The sequence below is a fragment of the Erythranthe guttata genome, chromosome 8 (assembly GCF_056151865.1).
Source record: "Erythranthe guttata isolate IM_541 chromosome 8, IM_541, whole genome shotgun sequence".
Taxonomy (NCBI): Eukaryota; Viridiplantae; Streptophyta; class Magnoliopsida; order Lamiales; family Phrymaceae; genus Erythranthe; species Erythranthe guttata.
In genome coordinates this window covers 19,842,130-19,865,680 of record NC_142540.1, presented here as the reverse complement: position 1 = coordinate 19,865,680, position 23,551 = coordinate 19,842,130, and the positions used below count along the sequence as shown (strand labels likewise).

At 34.8% G+C, this 23,551-nt stretch overlaps 3 protein-coding genes across 4 annotated transcripts; 1 reads left to right on the top strand and 2 right to left on the bottom strand.

The window, feature by feature from the left end:
* The first annotated feature begins 5,113 nt into the window (after positions 1-5,113).
* LOC105970442 (beta-glucuronosyltransferase GlcAT14A) lies at positions 5,114-7,959 on the top strand. The gene is made up of 5 exons (XM_012995263.2): positions 5,114-5,371; positions 6,060-6,782; positions 6,883-6,958; positions 7,047-7,162; positions 7,260-7,959. Exons 2-5 carry the CDS (start codon positions 6,203-6,205, stop codon positions 7,757-7,759), a joined length of 1,272 nt encoding a protein of 423 aa, XP_012850717.1. The 5' UTR covers positions 5,114-5,371; positions 6,060-6,202; the 3' UTR covers positions 7,760-7,959.
* Positions 7,960-9,434: 1,475 nt separating this feature from the next.
* SPA4 (SPA1-related 4) lies at positions 9,435-15,305 on the bottom strand. The gene is made up of 7 exons (XM_012995193.2): positions 13,478-15,305; positions 13,233-13,390; positions 12,134-13,016; positions 11,400-11,546; positions 10,962-11,273; positions 10,348-10,407; positions 9,435-9,937 (listed from the first exon to the last, which is right to left on the bottom strand). The coding sequence occupies exons 1-7, from the start codon at positions 14,279-14,281 to the stop codon at positions 9,749-9,751; spliced, it is 2,553 nt and encodes an 850-aa protein (XP_012850647.2). The 5' UTR covers positions 14,282-15,305; the 3' UTR covers positions 9,435-9,748.
* Positions 15,306-16,577: 1,272 nt separating this feature from the next.
* LOC105970382 (Protein kinase superfamily protein) lies at positions 16,578-23,441 on the bottom strand. Of its 2 annotated transcripts, none has more exons than XM_088822284.1 (9): positions 23,369-23,441; positions 22,293-23,055; positions 19,998-20,282; positions 19,607-19,924; positions 18,905-19,132; positions 18,452-18,552; positions 18,206-18,323; positions 17,205-17,684; positions 16,578-17,087 (listed from the first exon to the last, which is right to left on the bottom strand). In XM_088822284.1, exons 2-9 carry the CDS (start codon positions 22,710-22,712, stop codon positions 16,881-16,883), a joined length of 2,157 nt encoding a protein of 718 aa, XP_088678410.1. In that variant the 5' UTR covers positions 22,713-23,055; positions 23,369-23,441; the 3' UTR covers positions 16,578-16,880. The 2 variants fall into 2 exon arrangements, with proteins under 2 accessions (XP_088678410.1, XP_088678409.1); XM_088822283.1 differs by having other exon boundaries at positions 23,183-23,382.
* Positions 23,442-23,551: the final 110 nt, after the last annotated feature.

Sequence of the window (23,551 nt, the reverse complement as noted above, 5' to 3'; positions counted from 1 at the left end):
ATTAAATATTGGTGAACAACACGTAGCCGTATAGCATTAATAGTTTTGGCCTACCTCAACGTGACAACATTTAATACATATTTAATATTTAATATTCTATTTCTAATTGGCCTACATATCTACCTCGTTGTCACGATTTTCTCACTCTATTATATCTTGCATGTGTACGATTTTATTATATTTTAAAAATAAAACAAAAAACATTTTTTTTTTCCTCTCAGAAAAAGAAGAAAAAGAAAATATATAAAATAATAATATTACTCCATAAGTTTAATTTTGTTTGAGGTTTCAACGGAACATATTAAAATATTAATTAATATGTATCGACATTAGGAAAATAGAATATATTGATTAAAAAAATATTTATCATGACTTTTCTCCCCATTAGTATTTCTTTTATTTTAGGCAACGTCTGAAATAATTTATGAGTAATAAGTGCATAATTGAAAAAAATGAATTAATGAATTATTAAAATTTTAAAGTGATAGATAATATCATAATATAGACTAAATTTTATTTTTACAAATCGTTGTTATATTAGTCACTATTAGCCTAACACGACGAAGTCCTTAATTACATTTTTTAATTTACGAAGACTCGAAAACTAAATGGAAAAAAGTAGAAGAAAAAAATTTGATCAATGTTCAAAACTCTCGAGCATCATATAAAATAGAAGATGAAATATATTTGTGAAAAAGAAAAATAGAAATTATAAATTATTAAATAATGGAAAAATTACAGTTTTCATCCTTATAGTTTGCACTGATTTCACATTTTGTCCCCCATGTTTACAAAAAAATGCATTCGGTCCTTCATGTTTCAATAATTTACCATTTTGAGTCATTTTTGTCAATTTACCGTACGTCCGTAAGTTACGGCAGTGATGTACAGACGCTTGATTCCATTAGTACTAACGGAAAATTAACGAAAATGACTAAAAATACTGAATTTTTGAAACATAAGGGACCAAATGTATTTTTTATAAACATGGGAGATCGAATATGAAATAGGACAAACTTGATGAAAATTGTATTTTTCACAATAAATAATCGGGTAAATTACAACCACCTCTGAGGTATGGTTAAATTACAAAAAAACTCCTCTTGTTTGGGTAATTACAACCACCCTTAACTATAAATCTTCTTACACGTCCAACATTGCGTTCAAATTTAGTGGAATCTTCGAGATTATATGGAATATTATCACTTTTGTACCCGTTTTATCCCATTCGAACTCCATATTTTGAAGCAACATGATTATAATATGTGTTTTTTGGCTTGTATATATCAGATTATGGTGCATCAGAAACTGTATTTTTACACAAAACGGGTACAAAATAGAGCACATTCCACGAAATCTAGATGATTATGTTGAATTTGACACCATAAGGGTAGAGATGTAAGAAAAAATCACAGTTGCGCGGGGAGGGGTAGATGTAATTATCCAAACAAGATGAGTTTTTTCGTAAATTGACTATACCCAAAGGGTATTTGTAATTTACCCTAAATAATATAGTAAAAGGACAACAAATAAAAAAGGATTTATTTATTCAAATGAGTAAAAAATGATTGGGTAATTGCGTCACCACCACCGCTACCTGATGATGATGTCATGGAATCTTCCGATTTACGCACCGTCACATGATTCGAGAATGTCGAATTTAATTAAATTAAAATATTATTAAATAGTAAGTGAAAGTCAAACACACCCGGTTGTACACTATATGAATTTTAATCTAGTCAAAGATGCCGTGCTTCGCGGGCTTGTACGTTTACTAAGACAAATGATTTTTGTGAAGACTTGGTTAAGTCCTCCCTCTTAGAAATATTGAATATATACTCGTACAATTTTTAAGATGTTTGGCTATGCTTATAAACTGTTAAAAAAGAGTTTATCAAATATTTACAATCTTATAATTTATTTTAAAATGTTTGATATTATTTTTAAAAAAATATCATGAAAATTCAAAAAATAAGTTGATATATGTTTTTAAGATTTTTTTTAAGTACTTATACCTTATATATTTATTTAATATCTTGTAATGAGTAAAATAGTTTATAAGTTCATTATTCAAGTAATTTAAAGATTAATTCTGAAAATAAGACGTAACAGTTTATCAATACTTACAACAACTTATCAAACTGTAAGAATTTTATCAACTATTTAAAATAAGTTTAGCCAAACGGGCTCTTAGTATTATGTCAACATGGGTTGAGTTCTTCTTTTTTGGGTTCGTGGTATAATAATATTATGATATCAAACAATATTTTTTATTCTAGCATTCGGTTTGTGATTTTTTTTTAATTGGAGTTAGAATATATATACCCGAAATTCTAATTTTTGACAATCACATTACTTTGTTTCTCCCTAAAATTACATTTGTAATAACAATATTGTTATGTGATATGCCTAATATGGCTAGCCCAATAAGCCTACAATTTCTCTATCTACTAGGTTACGAGTCTAATTTAGAAGAACACTATTACAAAGACCCAATCACCTTCAAATAAGGTTTGAGCCCAACAAATTAATCGCAGCCCAATTGACAAGGTATAAATAACGATATAATTCTTTTATTAAATACGCCCTATTATCTGAAGAATAATACAATTCATATTCTCTCAATTATTTCTACAATCCGCACGTCTGACTTGAGCGTCGGAGGCGTTTAGGCCGGATTAATTCCCGGCATAGTTCACGTGTTCTCTATTCGCAGGTATCTCAGGACTATTTAGCACGTGAGCACTGAGCAGTGATACACTCTGCTCTCCCAACTCCGTCTATATTAATTCTCAACTATATAAGGTGATCTAATTTTTAGCATCATCATTATGTATTTTATATCACATGTGAATAAGAAAACCAAATTTATGAATTCTCCCGATTTCGGTCTAAATATGTCAGATTCCAGTCTATTTTTTTCCATCCCTATTTCCAATTTCCATTTTTAATTTTTTTGGGAACAAATTGAATATATATATATATATATATATATATATATATATATATATATATATATATATATATATATATATATATATATATATATATATATATAAAACAAAATGAAGACTTAAAACATTGGTTCAAGACGACGTATGAGTTGACCTCGTTATACATACACCGACAGAATTTTGTTTTTAGTGAAATCGTCTCAATTGCAAAAGTGTGCAGTTCTGTACAATTAGTAGCTTGACATCACAAAATCAACAATTTCCGAACTAACAATGCAATAAAATAATAGTTTTAAAATTCGACCGAATATACAGAATGTGTCACAATTTGACCAAATCAACCTATTTTTAGTTATTAACAAAAGAAATAAACATATGATTTCAAATATTTGTTTATCAATCACTATCCAAACACTAGATATACACTTTGTTCATCAATTATTATATTCACTTAATATAATGCCTCAAATTTTCTTACGTGTTGAATCAGTATTTCACCCCTGCAATGCACACGGACAATTTAAAAAATAAAAATATGTTTAATATAAAATAATCAAATAAAACCTTAGAATAGTTGACCTATAATACGATTAAATTCAAACCATACAATAAAATATACATTCCATCTGATTTAAGTAACGAATAAAATAATATAAATGATAAAATGAAATATAAAATAAGAAAATTATGATATAAAATATGTCCACATTTTATCTCATATGAAAGAACTATTCTTTTTCTAGTAGTTAAAAAATAAATGTGAGAAGATGAAAATTTGACACCTAATAAGTAATAAATTGTCAAAAAATCAGCATATACATAACATAATAATGCCAAGGTATTAAGTTAATAATTGAAGTTTTAATTCTAAATTTGTCACCTTTTAGAGAGAGAGAGAGAGAGAGAGAGAGAGAGAGAGAGAGAGAGAGAGAGAGAGAGAGAGAGAGATTTTATTGGAATTCCCACCAAGAATTTAGTCAATCCATAGAAATTCATACCAAAAATTGACACTTGGAGGGTGCTTCCTTTTTATATATTATATATAAATTGTTGAAATAAAAAATAAATAGATTTATAAACTACAAAAATCCCAAAAGTAATTACTCAATTGTTTTTAAATTATAACTAAACTTTATGTTTATAAATTACCTTATATTTTCATCAACTATACCACATTACCACTCTTATAGAGTAATTAATTACTAATTAGTTAAAATTAGTAATTTGTTGATATCCAATTAGTTAAGTACAATTCATAGTAATTGTGTGATTAATTTGAAAGTTAAGTACTCCAACTCTCTACTTACTAATTACTACAGACATTGATTGGTAGAATCTCACCGAACCTCATTAATTTGAATTAATTGAACACGGCCAAACAAAATTTGATTTTCTTTTTTTATTAAATTACTAGCAGTTCTCTCTGTTCGATGCCCGAGGTAGCATTATAAATATTTCATGTATAATAATTAAATTGTATTGAAAGATAAATTACACAATATTAAAATAATTAGTTGTGAAATTTAAATTAGGTGTCGCAAAACAATTAAGAAATCCATTTTTGTATGTGTGTGAGCTAGAGATATTTTGATTTTCTCTTCCGATCAATTAAAAAAAAATCCATATCGGTGTGTGCAAAAAACAGACATATTTATAAAGAAATTGCAAAACTTATATTAAAAGAATAAAATTCCAAGTAAATTAAGATTTTGCTAGATGATTTTCCAAATCTAATTTGTTATGAAAATCGAAAAAAGACAAGAAAATAGGAAATGACAAAACAATAACAATCATAATTGATTTTAAAAATTTATAAATATACCATTAGGGTTTCTTATGTTGCCCCATCGTTTCTTACTTTTATACATAAAGAATTTTTCAAGTCGAGCTCGTCAAACAATTTATTCAGCATAAATTACACATCTCGTATGATTTGCAGGCTATTTTACCTTTTAGTAAAGAAAAAATAAAATAAAAATCAATAAATGACAAAAAGAAGTAGTGATTAGTGCAATCGATTAACTCCATAATTAATTAGACGATAATTACAATTAGAGAAAAAACAATTAGTCTCTCTCTCTCTCTCTCCATATATATATATATATATATATATATATATATATATATATATATATATATATATATAACAAAAAAGAAGCAGAATTACACGCACAACACACACTGAAATCTGTGATTACAATAATCTTTTGTAAAGCTAAAACTAACCCACCAATATTTGACGCATGTAATTATGCTCTCTCACTCCTCTACACAAATACATACATATATATTTCTCTCTCTACAATCCATCCTTATATTTATATATATCTCTCTCTCTCTCCTCTCTCTCTTTCTCTCTCATAACGGGTTTGCCGTCGTCGCGGGCGCAATCTCCGTCATCGTAATATAATTTACAGGTTCGCCCGTCTCTGCTTTTTTTTTTTTTTTTCTCGGTTCTTCCTTTTTTTGTATACAGACGAATAAATTATCGATGTGTGTGTTTTTGCGTGTGTGTGTGTGTGAATATATTGTGAAATTCATGTACGATTGTACTTGGAGTAGCTCTGATTTGAAATTGAAAATGTATGTTAGGTTTCATTTGTATGAATTCGATCAAGTATTTGAGCTCCATGCAATTAAATTGTTCGCGCAATTGCTGTTTAATTCTTCGCCATAATTGCTGCCATAATTTTGGTTAATTTAGTGATCCAGTGCTTCATTCTCTGTTTTTCTTTCTTTCTTTTTTTTTTTAAATTCCTAATTTTGCTTGTGTTCTTATGCTTTGTTGTTTTAGTTGTAATTGGAAATAATTTTTTATTTTCCATTGATGAAGAATTTAATACTTTTTTGGGGTTTGAATTGTTGGATTAATTGATTTTGGTGATTTCTGTAATTAACTCCGATTTCGATTTCGGGTTCTTATGACTGAATTAAACAGTTGAGTTATTTGTTTACTTTATTGGTACTTCTTGTTATTGTTTAGTTCATCAACAAGTTGTTTACCAAGTTTTATCTTAACTTATATGAGTAGCACTATTAGATTAATCAACCGGCTAACCCTAGTTAAATATTCTATTCGTTTAACCGACCTTGTCAATGTAACAGCCTTTTTGTCTGGAGATCAAAGAAGTTGCTGCCACAATAGGGATCGGCGTTTTTCTCGTCCTGTCTATTAGATTAATTCCACCTCTCGATTTGTGATGAGAATTTCTCGGTGGAATTAAATTAATGATCGTAGTTTTTCCGCAATGGGGTACTTGAACATGAACATGGAGAAGAAATGGGTGTTCCCCCTCGTAATAAGTTCGTTAGTGTTTGTTTTTCTTCTTGCCACCTCGTTCAATATGGGGCTCGTTTCCTCGTTGAACACAATCAATTCCATTTTCCCGATTTTCCGGTCTCGTGCTGTAGCAAACGAATCGGACCCTAATTTTGCCGAGGCGAAAATGAATCAAGTTCCGCCACCTCCCTCTCCGCCTCCACTTCCGAAATTTGCTTATTTGATTTCTGGTTCAAGGGGTGATTTGGAGAAGCTGTGGAGGACACTGCATGCAATGTACCATCCTTGGAATTATTATGTAGTTCATCTCGATCTTGAATCTCCATTAGAGGAGAGATTGGAGCTCGCTTCGAGGGTGGATAATCACTCTGTTTTTGCCAAAGTTGGGAATGTTTACGTGAACAACAAATCGAATATGGTTACTTATAGAGGGCCCACCATGGTTGCTAACACTCTCCACTCGTGTGCGATTCTCTTGAAGAGGCATAAAGATTGGGATTGGTTTATCAATCTTAGTGCTTCCGATTATCCTTTGGTCACTCAAGATGGTTAGTTTTTTTTTTTTTTTGTTCTTTTTCTACATATTCGTGTTTGTAAAAAAAATTCCGTTTATAAGTTTCGTTCGACCTGATTAGCTTATTCTTGCAGATCTTCTGTACACATTCTCCGATTTGAAAAGAGATTTCAATTTCATCGAACACACTAGCGACTTAGGCTGGAAAGCGTAAGTTCGTTTTGCCTTTACATGGGCTTATTTGAGATTATACATAGATATATGTGTAATGATGTATTTTTTTTTGTTATTATTACAGTACTCAAAGGGGAATGCCGTTGATAATAGATCCCGGACTCTACCAGACAACAAAGTCCGACATATTCTGGGTCAGACCTAATAGAAATTTACCAACAGCATTCAAATTGTTTACCGGTTCGTCAGTTCGTTCGTTCATGCATTTGATCCCATCACGTAGAAACATTTTCTTGATTTTTTTAAAAACTTATTAAACCCGTGACGTATTGTGCAGGTTCAGCTTGGATGATCTTATCGAGAGCATTTGTCGAGTACTGCATATGGGGTTGGGATAATCTCCCAAGAACCCTACTAATGTACTACTCGAATTTCCTATCCTCACCCGAAGGTTACTTTCAGACGGTTATATGCAACGCTCAAGAATTTGTTCCGACAGTTGTCAACCATGACATGCACTACATCTCGTGGGACAATCCACCGAAGCAACACCCGCACATACTGTCGCTCAACGACACTGATAAAATGATCGAGAGTGGGGCCGCCTTCGCTCGTAAGTTCAGACAAGACACTCCCATTTTGGATCAAATCGACAAAGATTTGCTCGGTAGGAAAAACGGGAGCTTCACACCTGGCGGTTGGTGTTCTGGCAAACCGCGTTGTACGAAGGTGAAAAACCCTACACAGCTTAGACCGGGGCCCGGTGCCGAGAGGCTTCGGAATCTTATAGGTAAGTTAGTTTCGTCGCCCGATTTCAGTCAAAGTCAATGTAGCTAGTTTTAAATTTTTATAATTCTTGATTGACTAGAGGGAAAAGAAAGGGAGAGGGGGGGTGGAAAAAAGGGGCAGAAAATTAAATAAGGCACTTGTGTTGTTGCATGTAAACATTATGCTCTAATGATTGGCCCTGTTCTATAGCTTTTTGTTTTTTTGGATATACATATATAATGGTTATAAAAGTTGAGTTTACATTTTTATTCTCTCTTGATTTGAAAAATGTGTTTGAAAACATCAAATTGCATTTTATGCCCTTCTGTTCTGCAGCAATCTTGTTGTGTCCATTTGATGCCGATTCTCCAAAAATCGAATTTGCGAAAAATACATTGGGCTTCGAGCTTGCCGTTTCTTGATACGTTGAGTCCACTCCCCGGTAGGGGGTCATCAACAACTAGTGAAAATCGGTTTACAATCGAGGATAAAATTAGGGTGAAATACTTCAAAACACATACAAGCAATATCTCGTTTAGTTTTTAAGATAATATTATATATGAGACGTCCAATAAATAACCGCAAATTACGATCACTCTCCTGATGTAAGGTCAAATTATGAAGGAAAAAAAAAACAAAAACTCTCTTTTTGGATAATTAAAACCACGCTACTTAAATATGTATTGTCTTACGGAAATCCCCTCATTCAAAAGGTAAATATACAGTAATGATGGACAAATAAGGCATTATATAAACCTCCCATGTGATAAATAAACTAGCAAAAACTCCTATGTGAAATTTAGTCAAAGGCAGAATCCCCTAGTTGACTTTCGTGTGGCTCACTCGCTGGATTTACGGCTGGTAGCTGATTTTTGGACGTGAACTGACGAAATTGTCCCTCAAAATGTGTGTATATATATATTTTTTTCTTTTTAATTTGATTGTTTAGAAATTAAAACATTATTAAAAAATATTAATTAAATTAAAAAATTACTAAAAAAAATAGTAATCAAATTAAGTATAGGTTTTTTTAAATACAAAATAAAGAAACCCATAATAATGGAATTTAAGTTTTTTTTTATATTGGGATAATTTAAAATATATACAAAAATTATCTGATAATAAAAATAGAAATAAAAGACCTCTCATTCTACTTTTTTCTGATTGAGTTATAACAAAAATAAAATAATTAAAATATTTATAAAATATAAGAATATATTAATTGCAAAACCTCGGGGAGTAGTTGTGTCGTTTAATATAAAGTCAACACTCAAATGAATAATGGGCCGAGTGTGCTATATAAATATATTCATAAGGGGGGTTTCTGCTAGTTTATTTATCATATGAGGTTTTTTGCTATTTAGAGATTACACATGAGTATTTTTTACATTTTACTCTATATAATTGAGAGATGGTTGTAATTATCCAAACTAGAGAGGGTCTTTTTGTATTTTGACCTTAGCTCATAAGACTAGCCTTAATTTGCCCAATAAATAATCCCTCAATGAACAAAAATTAGAGCCATTTTTTCTACTATTATGGGGTTGACCAACAAAAATTCAATAACATTCAATTATTTAATTAGTCATGCCTTATCTTACCAACCAAACGAGTTCAATTATTTAATTAATCGCTAAAGTGAAGAATAAAATATAATCTAACTCGGATAAATACACCATTTCCGATCGAAGATTACAAAAGTCGGGGCAAAACGGACATCTAAAAACCACAAAAACGCAGAATATACAAACGGGGAAAAAAGAAATTCAATAATAACACAACCCCTTCTTCCACAACTTCTCCTCCACCCGAATCCACCTTTATATATATATTTATCTACAATACACATTGTCGAAGGACGAATCGTCTTTGATTTTTACGCGTATCTATTACAAACTAAAGGCAAAAATTTCGTTTCACCGAGAAACCAAATAGTTTTCTACTTAAAATTTAACCCGCCAAAAGCGGTTATAAGCTTCCACGTGATCCATTTACCAAGTGAATCGTGAATATCTCCGAATATTTATATATATATATATATTTTTTTTATGAAATTAATTAAGCCATTTCCAAGAGCTTAATATTTCCCATAGAATTTGCAGCTACTAAGGTGGAAGTTTGACCGCGCCAACAAACGGACGAGATGAACTGCGCACTGTCGTCCATTTCGTCGCCGGAAAATGGATCCGTGCTATTGAACTTAAACGAAAGTGCCGGCATCGGAAAAGCTTTGTGGTAGACAAATACCTGCATTCACAAAATATCTCAAAAAATAAATCCGAGGAAACTAAAATCGTAATATCTTTTCCCGAAAAAAAAAAAATCATTTTTGGAAGGAAAACATTACGATGTGGACGCACGCAATTGCACGTAGTAGGGCCATTTTGGTAATTAATGGTTTCCGATAGAACCAATTAAATAAAAAGGCTTAACTGATGGTATTTAAATATGACTATTCTTTTTTTATTTTTTTAATTGCGTCGTATATTCTTATGAGTGTTTAAGGACTTCTATTTTCAATAAATATTTAATATGGAACTTTTAACCAAAATCGACAGCTTAGAGACAACCGAAAAGTACCGATTACGATTATTAAAATTAAATAATATTATGCTAAAGAAACCACAATAGAATAAAGCATGGTGTTCGTGAAATACCTCGTTCGTTTCTGATCCCGTTGCAATATAACCTTCAGATACAGACAAGCCCACAAAATTCTAAAAAAAAAAAAAAAAAAAAAAAACCCGAGACAAATAAGATCGGAGAGCAATTAATAAACAAATTATTATTATTATTTGGGTAAATTACAACCACCCCTGAAGGGTCAATTTACGAAAAAACCCCTCTTGTTTGGATAATTACATCTACCCCTCAACTATGATTTTTTCTTACACATCCACCCTTATGGTGTCAAATTCAACATAATCATCTAGATTTCGTGGAATGTGCTCTAGTTTGTACTCGTTTTGTGTAAAAAAATACAGTTTTTGATGCACCACAATCTGATATATACAAGCCAAAAAACACATATTATGATCATTTTGTTTCAAAATGTGGAGTTCGAATGGGATAAAACGGGTACAAAAGTGATAATATTCCATATAATCTCGAAGATTCCACTAAATTTGAAATCGTAAGGGTGGACGTGTAAGAAGTTTTATAGTTGAGGGGGTGGTTGTAAATACCAAAACAAGAGGGGGATTTTCGTAATTTGACAGTGGTTGTAATTTACCCTTATTATTTTATTAATTTTTTTTCTTCTTAAAATTACCTTGACATTCAAATGGCCAGTAAACGACTGCAAAGGAGAATCAAGAACCCTCGAAGTGCACATCGACAAATCCCAAAGCTTTATCGTATTATCGGTTGAAGCCGAAACGAGAGTCATCGAGTCAATAAACTTCACATAACTCACCGTTTTACTATGGCCCACAAGAGTACAAAGTGGCATTTTCGAGTTTCTCAAATCATAGTAATAAATCCTATGATCCGCCGAACCAAACGCAAGTGTTCGTCCAGAATCTGTCGGAAACTGGACGCAGCACACATTGGCCTTTGTCTTAATCGTGCCGACGCTTATCCCCTGCAGCAGCACCCCACCGTAAGAAAAAAAAAATGAACCGAGAAATTTAAAACCTGATTTGAATAATTAGATGCTTATTTTTTTGAAGTACGTTTTTTTTTAAGTTTTTTTCGAATATAGAATTGCCTGATTGATATTCCAGAGCTTGACTGAGCCATCGTCGCTGCCGCTAGCAAGCATTGTTGGATCGGCGACAGAGAAATCGACGGACCACACTCGTCGCTCGTGTTCTTTCATTTCTAAGAATGTTTGACTTCTTGTCACATCCCATATCTGGATAATATATCAAGAAAAAATTATAAATTATTAATATGAGAGTCAAATCATGTTTTTTGGCCGGAGATTTGAAAATATTGGATTCTATTAAAAAAAAAAAAACGAGTCGCTTGTAGGGGTGGAAATCGAGCGAATTGGAATAAGAACTTTCGGAAAATTTTGAATTTTTTTTCGGAAGTGAAAAACTAATTTCAGTTCCGTTCCAAAAAATTATGAAAATCATAATTCGGAAATTAGAATGAAAAAATGTGTTCCAAAATCGAAAACATTTGGATCAAAATCGGCGGAATTCGGAAAATTCTAATTTTTAGTGACCGAAGATATTTAATACATAATAATTTTGATATTATAAGTGCAAAAAAATTCAAAAAATCGAATAGGAAATTGAAATCTCAAATATATTTCAATTCAAATCCAAAAAAAATCGAAAAAATCGATTTTTTTCAAAATTCGAAATGAAAAAAATTGTTCCAAAATCGGAAAATTTTGAATTGCAATCGCCAGAAAATCGGAAATTCCATTCCAATTTCCAACCCTACTCACTTCCCATAAGAGAGCAAAAAAAAGGGAATTAAAAGCTTTACCTGCACTACACCTTCGAAATTACTCGACGCAATCTGGCTTTTAATGTATCCGTTCCAACATATACTACTAAGCTTCGATTTACTCGCCATTTCAACAACCGGATAATGAATATCCCTATCTTTATTCAAAATCGAATTATACTCGAAAACTTTAATTTTCTTATTCACACCGGCCGTCGCAAAAAACTCCCCATCACGATCGAAACTAAGGGAGCAAACCAAATTCGACGAGTTCAAAAGATCCCCTTGCTTCAAATCCGCCTTCACTCTCATCTTACTAAACGACAAATACTTACACAACCCTTCCAAAAACGTATTAATCCACCCCCCTCCGTTGTTTTGCTGCTGCCTGTGCTCCCTAGACGAAAGATTACTGACGGAACTTCTTTCAGTAGCTAAATTACTGACGGAACTCCTCTCCCTCGGTTTCGCAATGGATCTTCGTCTCGTCGAGAAATAAGCCGACTCGAGCTTCCGGAAGTTCTTCATCAGACGGGAGCTCTTCGAGAGGGCGGCCCCGCCGCCGCCTGGCGAATCTGATTTCCGATCGGGTCCGTCCCGACCGTCGATGCAAACGCCCTGTCGGATTCTTTTTCTTGAAACGGAGTTTTCGGAGTCGTCTTCGTCGGTTGCAATGTTTGTTGAGCGCGGGCCCGATTTTTTTACGGACGTGTGGCGTTTTGTGACTTCTTCGATATCAGAAGATATGAAAGAAACTATTTCGTTTAATGTGTCGGCGGCTTCTTGTTTTTTCTGCTGCAGTGTTAGGAGAAATTCGAGGAGCAAATCCTGCTCGTCGATCTTTTCTCGAAGCTCTATGGCTGCGTCTCGTTCGTCTATTTTGTTTCTTGGTTCGTTCAGAAACTCACTTTGCAGCAAATCACTATTAAAAACAAAATCGAAACGAGTATTAAAAAAAAATTGTTACGGGAATTCAACAAGTTCTACAAATGCCGACCAAATGAAACGCGCATTCAATGGCTTCAAAGATCCGAAATCAAGAAACGTAGCACTATTTAGCAGTTCAATCTATACAAGAAATAGAATTTCTCCAAAAAAAAATTCATTTTAAATCAAACACCTAACGACAAACGACTACCTCATTTTAGGGCGTCCGCTTGGATCGGGATGCAATAGCCACAAGCAAAACGAAGCTTCTTTCGGCCACTTAAGAAGCAATTGAGGAGGTAGTACACGGTGTCTCAAGCTCGCCATTGTCGTACCTTTCTCTTCGATCGAACCGAACGTGCAAAAAAGCTGCCCACAATTAAAGAAAAAAATTCACATCACTACAAATATCCGAAGCTAAATCAATTTGAACAAAACAAACTCGTAAACACGGACCTCAAAGAGCAAGACCCCGAGTTGATAAATATCCGAAGCGCAGCAAGTGGGGCCCCCGGAAACCTCTTCGGGGCTCCTGTACCAGTTCGATTCCATGAGCAGTATCTGCTTCATCGGAAATGAGTGCTTCTTATCTTTCTCGTTTCCGACTGTTGCTTCGGAAGCCCGAACGGGTCGACCAGAACGCGAATTCAAACAATCCAATTCGCTCAACCGGTTGCCGGATTGGTGCGAGTTCGACCCGTATTCTTGAGAATCCGAACCCGAAGAATCGGAGCAAGACGCGGATTCGATAAACGAGACCCGATTGAGGGACGACATGACGAAACACGACGGGCGGATATTTTGGACTACAATACCCTGCGAATGCGCTAAGTTCACTACATCGACAATTTGCGAAAATATGTGGAGGCATTCGAGAGCATCGACCGTTCTATCCGGATTATCCAACCACTGTCTCAAACTGACGTCGTTGCATTCGACGGGGCGGTCGCCGCCCTCCACTTGAGTTCGGTGGTGGTTGCCGCCGGCGGCAGCGTGGGGGGTCGGCCGGAGGAGGGTTCTCTCCCGCCCCTTCCGAACGGAATCGTGGGAGGTGCTGTCGTTGTTGCCGGAGAATCGGGCGGTGAGAAGTCTCGGGTTCCTGTCGGAATACGGAGAATTCAAATTCAAATTCAAATTCGAATTCGAGTTCAAACCCCTTGAACTATTCTCCGACCGCCGCCGCCAATTAGACTCAGATGAACCCTCCATGGGTATCAAACTCTTGTTATTACATGAATCCCAACAAACACAGACAAGCATACGCAATTGTGTGCTGCAGCACCACTAGTAATAATTAATGAATTAATTAAAAGATTTTCAAGAATTTGTTTCTTCACCACCGCCATTCTTATGAATCAATACAACATCGTAACAAAACAAGACAAACCCTTTTCGCCCCCTTCGCCCCCCAAACACACACACACATACACACACACACTTCTATAAAGAACAGCCGCCTCTTGATTCCTGATCAAACGAACTCAGTCGAGTTAACCTTAAACTAAAGCAGAACTCACCACTCAAAAACTTGACCCAGTTAAAAAGACTCGGATCACCCAAATTAATCAAATAAAAAAAAACCCACCACAGATCATATAATTTTGAAAGAATATCTAGAGAGAGAAAGAAAGAGAAGAGCAAGCGGCACCAAATGCTAGAGAGAGAAAGTAGAGAGAGAGAGAGAGGGGACAAAAGCACAAGAACCACACAAACAGATACTGAAAACTTTTCCCTCACATCCCAACAGAAAAACAAAACACAAAACAGTGTGCTCTTCTTTTTTTTTTTTCCCCCTTAATGAAAGCACCGTAGCCTCACAAAATCCCCCCCATCCCCACAGAAATTACACCATGTAAAATACAATGGGTTTAATTTTTTTGGTTTTAATATAAGTTTTCTTTGAGAAACCCTAAAGGGATCTTCGTCTGAAAAACGGCGACGTGGCTCATCCTCCTCCTCAAGCTCGAAAAAAGCTCTGCCCTTTTTGAAAACCACAAGTGAATCAAAATCATTTCTTTTATATGGGTTTCTTTTTTTAATTAATAAAAAAAAAATTAAAAAAAAAAAATATATCCAAGATTTTATTTTTATTTTTTTCTAGTACAAATGCGGTGGCCTTGTAACGATCTTTCGATTACCGATGACTCGGTCCCGGAGAAAACCCCAAAAAGGTCAAAAAGATTTCTAATTACAGAATAATGGCCCTTTTTCACAAGCAGACAACACTCTTATTATAATATTGCTAATTGATCCCTTAAGAGTGGAATATTTATTTATTTTTTGTATATATATTTTTTAATTTGATATGAATTCGAATTTTTTGGAAATTATTTGAGTTCATCACACGTAATTAGCTTGATGTGGTTTACGTTTTTTCATATTGTTTGCCAATATTTACACAAAAACAAGCGTCAATTCATTTTTAGTAGCTATGTGTCGATTTTGGGGCGGGTTTGTCTAAACTCGAGATTCGAGCAGCGAAAAATATATAAAATGCGGATCCGTCACAACCCGTTTTAGCTTAGACTTAGACCCGTCTCAACCATACACAAATTAAACAATTCTGATTCGCCAATTACACTAAACCCGTTAAATTAAAAATTTAAAAAATTAAAAAATAATAAATAAATATAAGATTTTTAACTTTCATAATATATTGTTAGTATATTTTAACAAAGGAATCTCAAAAAAATATATAGTGATTTTTTTTTTTGATTTAAAAAAAAAATAAGTGATATAAAGTGAATAATGAAATTATGTAATTAATTATATTTAACTTTTACAATAAATAAAATTCAAACAACAAGAAGGCCAGTGGTAGTCAACAAGTGATATATACTACTTACCAGAAATGAGATTCTGAAAAATAAAACGTAGAAAAATGGACGAATAAGAATAGACATGATGAAAATTGAATCATAACATTGAATATAATATATTCATATCGTCGGATTCAATAAGATCCCGTAACCCGACCCAGAACCATCTGATTCTAAAAACTTAAACCTATTACCCGACCTAAAAATCTTTCAACTTACTCAGACCCACCCAAGAGATTCTAGGTCTAAGACCGAGCAAACCCGTACACTATGCAATCCCTAACCGCAGGCGCCAGCGACGTTGTCAATAAAAAAAATATATATTGTGAATTGATTAGTGAAAGCATTCATTTTTACAATAGTTTATTATCTAATCCGAAGTTGCAAAGAGATAAGTATAATAATGATTGGTCAAGAAGTAGTTTCTTTATTGTTGACACGTCACTAAACTAATCGGTTTAATTAGGTGTGATGTCATCTCAAATTCACATTACATTATTTTAAGAAAAAAATTAGCTAAAACTCCCTAAAATAAAAATACAAACACAAACACGTTTTTTTTTTTTTTCTTGTTCCGTAAGGGATGGCCTAACGATTGAAGCAAGTAAGCATTTGTCAATTGACCCTCGTAAGTTGAAGTCGCGGTCCGTTCGTTCGTTTTTTTATAATTTGATAAGCTTGACTGTATTGCACTATATAATCGGGATTTTTAAGTTGAAAATGTAAAAACAGTAATATAAGGCAAGAATACGACGATAGTTGATTATAGTCAATTATAGTCATATGATGCCATTGTATTCACTTATAAAACAATCAAACTTTTCAAACTAATGATAAAGAAAGACTACAAGAATCACATTTGCTGAAAATAGAATAAAATTACAGAATTACATAATGCAAGTGAGAAAAAAAGGAGAGTTTCTGTAGAACTTTTTACTACCTGCCCAAACAAACCCTACTTTCTGCAGCCCCACCTATACATAAATTCTCCTCCCTCGCATATCGGAAAAAAATAAAATATCAAAGAATTGCGAATAATTTCATCGACCTGAAACAAACAATGAATTCGTCGATATTTTATTACCCTCGCTCTGCAGTTTCCGCATTCTCTCCTTGTCCATGCGGGCCCGCCTAACAGCTTCTTGAATCTGCCGATCGTGGTCCTTCAAAATCTGGTCAACTTTGCCCGATGGAACCAACAGTGGTCCGGAGTAGTGAATCTTTTTCCCTCTCGACCCTTTTCCCAGCTGTATTTTATTATAATAGTAAATAAATAAATAAATAAAAATTCATGTTAATAATGATTATGGATTTATTTATTTGAAATTTAAAGATAGATTTATATTACGGTCGGATCCACTTACATTAGCGGGATTATTATTGTGGCTTGCTCTTTCGTCTTCGTACTGCACGTTGTTCTTCTGGTCTTGACCAGTCGATGAATTCGACGAAGCCTCTTTGAACGAACCTGGAAATCTGGATATAAGCTTCGGAACTTCGTGGTGAGAGTAGGATTTCTCTCTCCGCTCTTCGGACAGCATGCTTCTCCTAGCAGCTACTAAACCAGACATGGCGGATAAATCGGAAATAGCAAGATTATTATGATTATTGTTAGGACCATCTTCCATGTTCTTTCCGGACTTTGACCAGGCGGCACGGTTGACCAAGGGCCCGGAGTGTGAGGCCCTCTTGTGGGTGTTATTACCGTGAGGATCGTTATTTGCTTCTTCTTCGACTGATTGGGATGGTCTAGGTGGATCGATTGGAAAACCCGAAGCAGATTCTTCTGGATGAGAACTGAACATCTCACTCCTGCTCTTGGAGCTTGGCTGGCCATGCCTTTTCTGTAACCGAACCATAAAAATAATTTATAACAAAATAAGCAATAAAGAAGAGTAAATTACAAAAAGAAAAACTGAACTCAACCAAACAAAAACCCCCACAAATATCCATAATTACTAAAGAAACTCTGACTAACAGTTGACCAAATTTATTATCAGAAAATGTGTGATATCTACAATGCTCTCAAGTTAAATAAATATAAAAAAATTAATAGATATTACCAAAACCCACTAGATATGATTGAATTACCAAAAAAAAAACCTCGGGTATCCATAAATAACAAACTTCAGGGGGTTTTGGTAATTATAGATACGTGAGGGTTTTTTGTTTAAATTGACCTTAGTTGAGGGAGTTTCTTGTAATTTACCCAAAAAAAAAGAGGTGCACCAAGAATTAGGAATTGATACAGTTTAGAAGATCAATTAAGTTTTTATTTGATATTATAATGGCTTAAATAAGGGCTTCGGTTGACATAGGAATAAGAGCACTACCATATGTAAACATGGTACAAAAAATTGGTTACCTGCATTGACGAGACCAATTCAGCATTGGCATCAGGTGCTGGAACTGCACGAGATTCTCTGGATCCTCTCTTATCAGGGTTGTTATACCTTTGACCTTTGCTTCCAACTGCCGCTTGTCTGAAAATTTTCACCAAAGTCGGAAAAGGCCGAACAATTAAAAGCAACACTAAAAGCTCGAAAGTTAAACGGGATTTGGTAATGATAAGCCGAAAAGTTGTATGTGTTTATTAACTTAAGAAATTTACCTCCTTGCTTCTTCGTCCCGTACTTTAGCATCAAATTCTTTGCTGGGAGGGTACTTTGGCAAGCTTGAAGGATCACAAGGGTGTGGAGTTGTGTTGAAGAACTGTGAGAAGAGCAGAAACATTATAAAGATTCCTCTTTTTTCATGTTGTACGAAGGCAGCAATCTCAGCAGATAATAATTTTACCAATAAACGAGCGTCACTTTTTTGTTCACATCCGATAACAGTTTTTATTTTGGATTTTAAAAGGCTTGTATCATTCATTTTTTTCTAAAGGCAACAGCTGTGTTATCCAGATAATTTATTTCACCAGATTATGTGAATGAACAAGCACATTGAACCATCAGGAGGCAGAGCAATATATACATAAACTATAACATACGAATCGATGAGCATGAAAAGTCTCGTTCTAAAATAATATTATAGTAAATGATACTGTTGATAATATTTATACCTCACTAGTCAAAGCCGAGGCAGCAGATCCACGATCAATGGGGTCTATGGCAAGCAAGATCTCTATGAGTGCCAAAGCTGGTGCGGGAAACTCTTTAAATGTTTCGGCCACGCGGCGTTTGTAAGGCTGTTGGGGTTTGAATATTGTTGCATGAGGCAACTTCGATTTTCTCCAATACTCCTCCGAAGGTGATCCACATAGTTTGAAAATTTTATGCAACTGCTCAACCTACAAAAAATTGATCCCGTTGCACTTTGGAATTCAGAAAGAAATATAGAACTAAATATGTTGGAAACAAAAGTGACTAATAATTCATTTCGGCCTTGTTTGGTTGGTACGATTAGCCATGATTAATTAAATAGTTGAACCTTATTGGATGGTAGGTTAATTTCAACAACTTTCCGGGCCGGCCCACAATTGTGGAAAAAATGGCTCTAATCTTATTTAATGTAATCCCAATTGTATTTTTGTCTTGACTCTGGGGTAATCTTACCAACCAAACTGAGGCATTAGTATTATACAATTAAAAAGTCCTTTTCTTCATAGATGATGTATGTCTCTCCTAGTAAGATCTTGAAAAATACCTAGGATTCTCTCATAGATACGTCATTCGTTGAAATTCCCCATAAGGAAAAACCATCTTCGATTAAGAAAAAATTGACAGAAAAAAAAAAAAAAAAAAAAAAACTAATAATAGAATACCTCTGTTCTTCCAGGCATAATAGGCTTGCCAGCATATAGTTCAGCAAGTATACAACCCGTGCTCCATAAATCCACAGCAGTACTATAATACGTTGCACCAAGTAGAAGCTCAGGCGGGCGGTACCAAAGGGTCACAACACGGCTAGTCAAAGGTTGACTCTGATGAGGGTCATACGCACTAGCCAGACCAAAGTCTGCAATCTTCAAGATTCCATTATTATCAATTAAAAGGTTTGAACCTTTTATGTCACGATGAAGGACCCCACAACTATGACAGTGATCAAGTCCTTGTAGAAGCTGTTTCATGTAACACTTAACCTGCCAAAAAAATACATAAATAAATAAAATAATTTATATCCTCTTCAATAGTTAAAAGAACTAATGTAGCTACCTGAGGTTCAGTAAACTTGAGACCAGGATGAGATGCAAGTCCTGCCAAATCGTGCTCCATATACTCGAAAACGAGGTACAAGCTGCATGACATTCTTGATGTAACGAGACCTTCCAATTTGATTACATTTGGATGGCTAAGCCTGCGCAGAATATGAATTTCCCTTGCCATAAAACGAACACTTTCAGGTTCCAGGTTATCAAACCTTACTTTCTTCAAAGCAACAATTTTTCCTTCATCAAGATCTCGGGCTCGATAAACATTACTGTAAGTACCCTGACCAATCTAAAGAAATAGAAGCCACGGGAAAAAGGGTTAGAACTAATAAAACTGCCAGAAATATACCAAAATATTACTTTTCTCTAATCATAAATTTTGCTTCATGCAATAAATATTTACATATTATTTCTTGAACTCGTCATAAATAGAAGATATCCTAATAAGAGAGCAGTTTGAGAACTAAATGTGAAAAGGCAAACATATTACTACAGATCTAAGGTAACCCAACTAAATTATAAATCAACCTATATTTTCATTATTTACAAATACGAGCAATATGATATTTTCGATAAAGTGAGAAAGTGCACGAAACGGGATCATAGCCCATGGAAGTAGCTGTTTCAAAGGGGTTGGACTAAATTATTTTCAAGTTCAGTCCAACAAACTTTTACCCCTTACGATATGCAAAATGTTTTACTCAACTGGTTTCATTCAGCTCATTTACTTGAACTGGTAATGCACGTAATTGCCACAAAATATCCTGCATACATGTCCATTTAGAACATCTACACGATCACTTTTACACTGTAAGTTGGATATTTGTCAGAGGAAGGACTTAGTTGTGTGAAAAAAACATTTAAGAGAAATATTAGTTCTATGCCTCCGAGTCTGCCTAAAAAAATTATATACAACAGTGTGTCTCTTCTTCTTAATTAACACAAATATGGTGCAGAAAAAAGGATAGTTTCTATAGTACTGCCTAAAGAATATTAAGGTAGAAAATATATAAATAGGTAAAAAAATAGAAGTTAATAGCAACTAACAGTAGCTGAGAGGGCCAGGGGTGAAGCTACTAAATTTTTATCTCCAATGTGAATTACTTCAAGGCGGAGAAAACCTCGGTTAACTGCACACCGACTCCTGCCCCAGAATGCTTTATCTTTTAGCTTGAGCATCTGGAGGTTTTCCAGCAATCCAAGGATAGACATACCAGCACAATCGAGGGAATCACCAGACAACGTTCGACTCCTCAACTTCTTAGGAAACTTGTAAGATGGAGGAAGGTCACCCAATTCGCCTGGATTAGTAAATGTGTCGTTCATCAGCTTCGACTTTTCAAGACTACCCAATCTCCTTGAACAATCAAAAGATCCACTTTTGGCATCCATAAGCAGCGCTAGTTTCCCAAGAATGCCCAATTTGACCAAATTGTGTGCCATGACAATAAGTGCGTCTGTGCAACTTTCAGTAGATATTGTACTTAGTGTTTGAAGCATTTCACCTTCCTTACTAGCTTTACCTGGCTTGACGAAAGTAGCGATATCTCCTAAGAGTTGGCTTGATGAAAGTAGTGATATCTCTCAAAAGATGCACAAATTCACTTGTTGTCAGGGCGAACATTTGAAGAAATTGGGAATTCGTGAGAAACTAACGCTGATTATGGATGCCAAAAGTGGATCTGTCAATACTATAAGGAAATTGGGTAGTTTTGAAAAAGTTGAAACTGATAAATGACACGTTTCCTAATCCAAGCGAATTGGGTGACCTTCCTCCATCTTATAAGTTTCCTAAGAAGTCGAGGAGTTTAACATTGTTTGGTGTTTCCCTCGATTGGACTGGTATGTCTATCCTAGGATCGTTGCTCAAGCTAAAAGATAAAGCAGGGCGGGAGTTGGGATGCAGTTAACCGAGGTTTTCTACGTCTTGAAGTAATTCACATTGGAGACACAAATTTAGAAGCCTCAGGCCGTCACTTCCCTAGTCTTACATACTTAGCTACAAAACAGTGAGAATCTAGAAGGCATTCCAATCGTGTTGGCTGATATACCTAGCTTCCAAAAAGTTGACTTGTTCCGAACTGTAAAGGCAACCAATATCGAAGCGAAAATGTCCATACTCTTAAATAAAGGAGTATCATAATCATCTAACAATGAACTATTAATGTCCTAAAAGAGGAGCACGGAGTTGGAAAAGAAACACGCGACCACTCAAAAGCAGCATAAAAAAAACTGGAACCATACAATAAAAACTCAATGTTTTCCTTCACAAGACAATTGATAAATAAAAGAAATATACCTTATCCAATTTTTCAAAAGAATCCGCCCGCCTCGGCAGCCACCCTTTAATAGCTTCGCCAGCCACCGCCGCCAGCCAAGGCGGCCATCCAGCCGCCACCTGTTCACCCTCACTTGCTCGCGGAACCATCCCTGCCCTAGGGTGGTGGTGCACCACAGAAGTATACTCACCCTTCTCTCTCTTCCTATCGAAATTCTCTCCATGCAATCTAACCGAACCATTAACTTGCTTATCCATCAATATCATCCTCCCATCATAGCTACCGTTATCCGACCGATCCTTCGCCTGATAAATCTCCTCCCTCCTGGAGGAAACAGGCCGCGGGGCCCGCAAATCCGACACTGCTCTACTCGGCAGCCTCTCCACTGGACTGTCCTTACTATCATCAATGGCGTAGGGTTTACCACAAGCACAACCCATTATATTACACTCCCCCAAAAAACAAACACAATTTCGCAGCAACCACAATTTTTAATTTTTTTTCCTTTTTTTTTTTATTTCAGTTCAGCAGGAACTCCTCTTCTTCCGTTGCTTCACCACAATTTACACAATTCACCCGAGAAACAAAATTCGAAACAAGGCTAAACTCAACTGAAGTGAAAATGCAAAATTCCAACTCGCGCATCTTTGCAATTAAATTTATCCCCGGAGAATTCAAGCGCCCATTCAAAAATCACCTCTAAAAACTGCTTCTATTATTTTTTTTTTACCGAAAAATGCGAAAATTCAGAAGAAAAATTGTAGAGATTACGCTAAACTGTACCTGAAAATAGATGCGTTGAGAGTGTGAGTAGTTTATTGTTTGATTCGAGTGGATCTAGGGCATGTACAAACTGTGCGCAGAGAGAGAAAGTGAGAGAGAGAGAGAGAGAGAGAGAAGAGGGGGTTACTGTTTTTCTTGCATTTTTCAATTAATTTTCAGAAATGAATGTCGAGTATAGATATAGATAGTGTGTGTATGTATGTATATATAGAGATAGATATATGTATATATATATATTTCCGACGGAGAGCAGGTTTTTTTATTGAGTTAGAGAGAGAGAGAGAGAGAGAGAGAGAGAGAGAGAGAGAGTAACTGAAGAAGCCAGCCAGAGGTGGAGAGTTCCGTTGGACATTCTTCTTAACAGGTTTGCTTCAAAACCACGCGCTACTGCAGGAGCGTTTCCCCCACTTGCTATATTAAATAAACTTTATTGCTATATTATACTTATGAAATTCAAGTTTTCTCAAAAAAAAAAAAAAAAAAGAAAATTCAAGTT

What these genes read in the sequence shown, in the direction of transcription:
- LOC105970382 (XM_088822284.1), bottom strand. Translation starts at nt 22,712, where the DNA reads ATGGGTTGTGCTTGTGGTAAACCCTACGCCATTGATGATAGTAAGGAC. An exon ending in TCAAGTTTACTGAACCTCAG is followed by an intron (nt 19,925 to 19,997) that starts GTAGCTACATTA and finishes TTTTTTTGGCAG; the next exon opens with GTTAAGTGTTACATGAAACA. An exon ending in CCTCGGCTTTGACTAGTGAG is followed by an intron (nt 18,553 to 18,904) that starts GTATAAATATTA and finishes CTCTTCTCACAG; the next exon opens with TTCTTCAACACAACTCCACA.
- LOC105970442 (XM_012995263.2), top strand. Translation starts at nt 6,203, where the DNA reads ATGGGGTACTTGAACATGAACATGGAGAAGAAATGGGTGTTCCCCCTC. An exon ending in TCCTTTGGTCACTCAAGATG is followed by an intron (nt 6,783 to 6,882) that starts GTTAGTTTTTTT and finishes TTATTCTTGCAG; the next exon opens with ATCTTCTGTACACATTCTCC. An exon ending in AGCATTCAAATTGTTTACCG is followed by an intron (nt 7,163 to 7,259) that starts GTTCGTCAGTTC and finishes CGTATTGTGCAG; the next exon opens with GTTCAGCTTGGATGATCTTA.
- SPA4 (XM_012995193.2), bottom strand. Translation starts at nt 14,281, where the DNA reads ATGCTTGTCTGTGTTTGTTGGGATTCATGTAATAACAAGAGTTTGATA. An exon ending in AGCGGACGCCCTAAAATGAG is followed by an intron (nt 13,017 to 13,232) that starts GTAGTCGTTTGT and finishes TGTTTTTAATAG; the next exon opens with TGATTTGCTGCAAAGTGAGT. An exon ending in CTGGCCATTTGAATGTCAAG is followed by an intron (nt 10,408 to 10,961) that starts GTAATTTTAAGA and finishes TTTTTTTTTTAG; the next exon opens with AATTTTGTGGGCTTGTCTGT.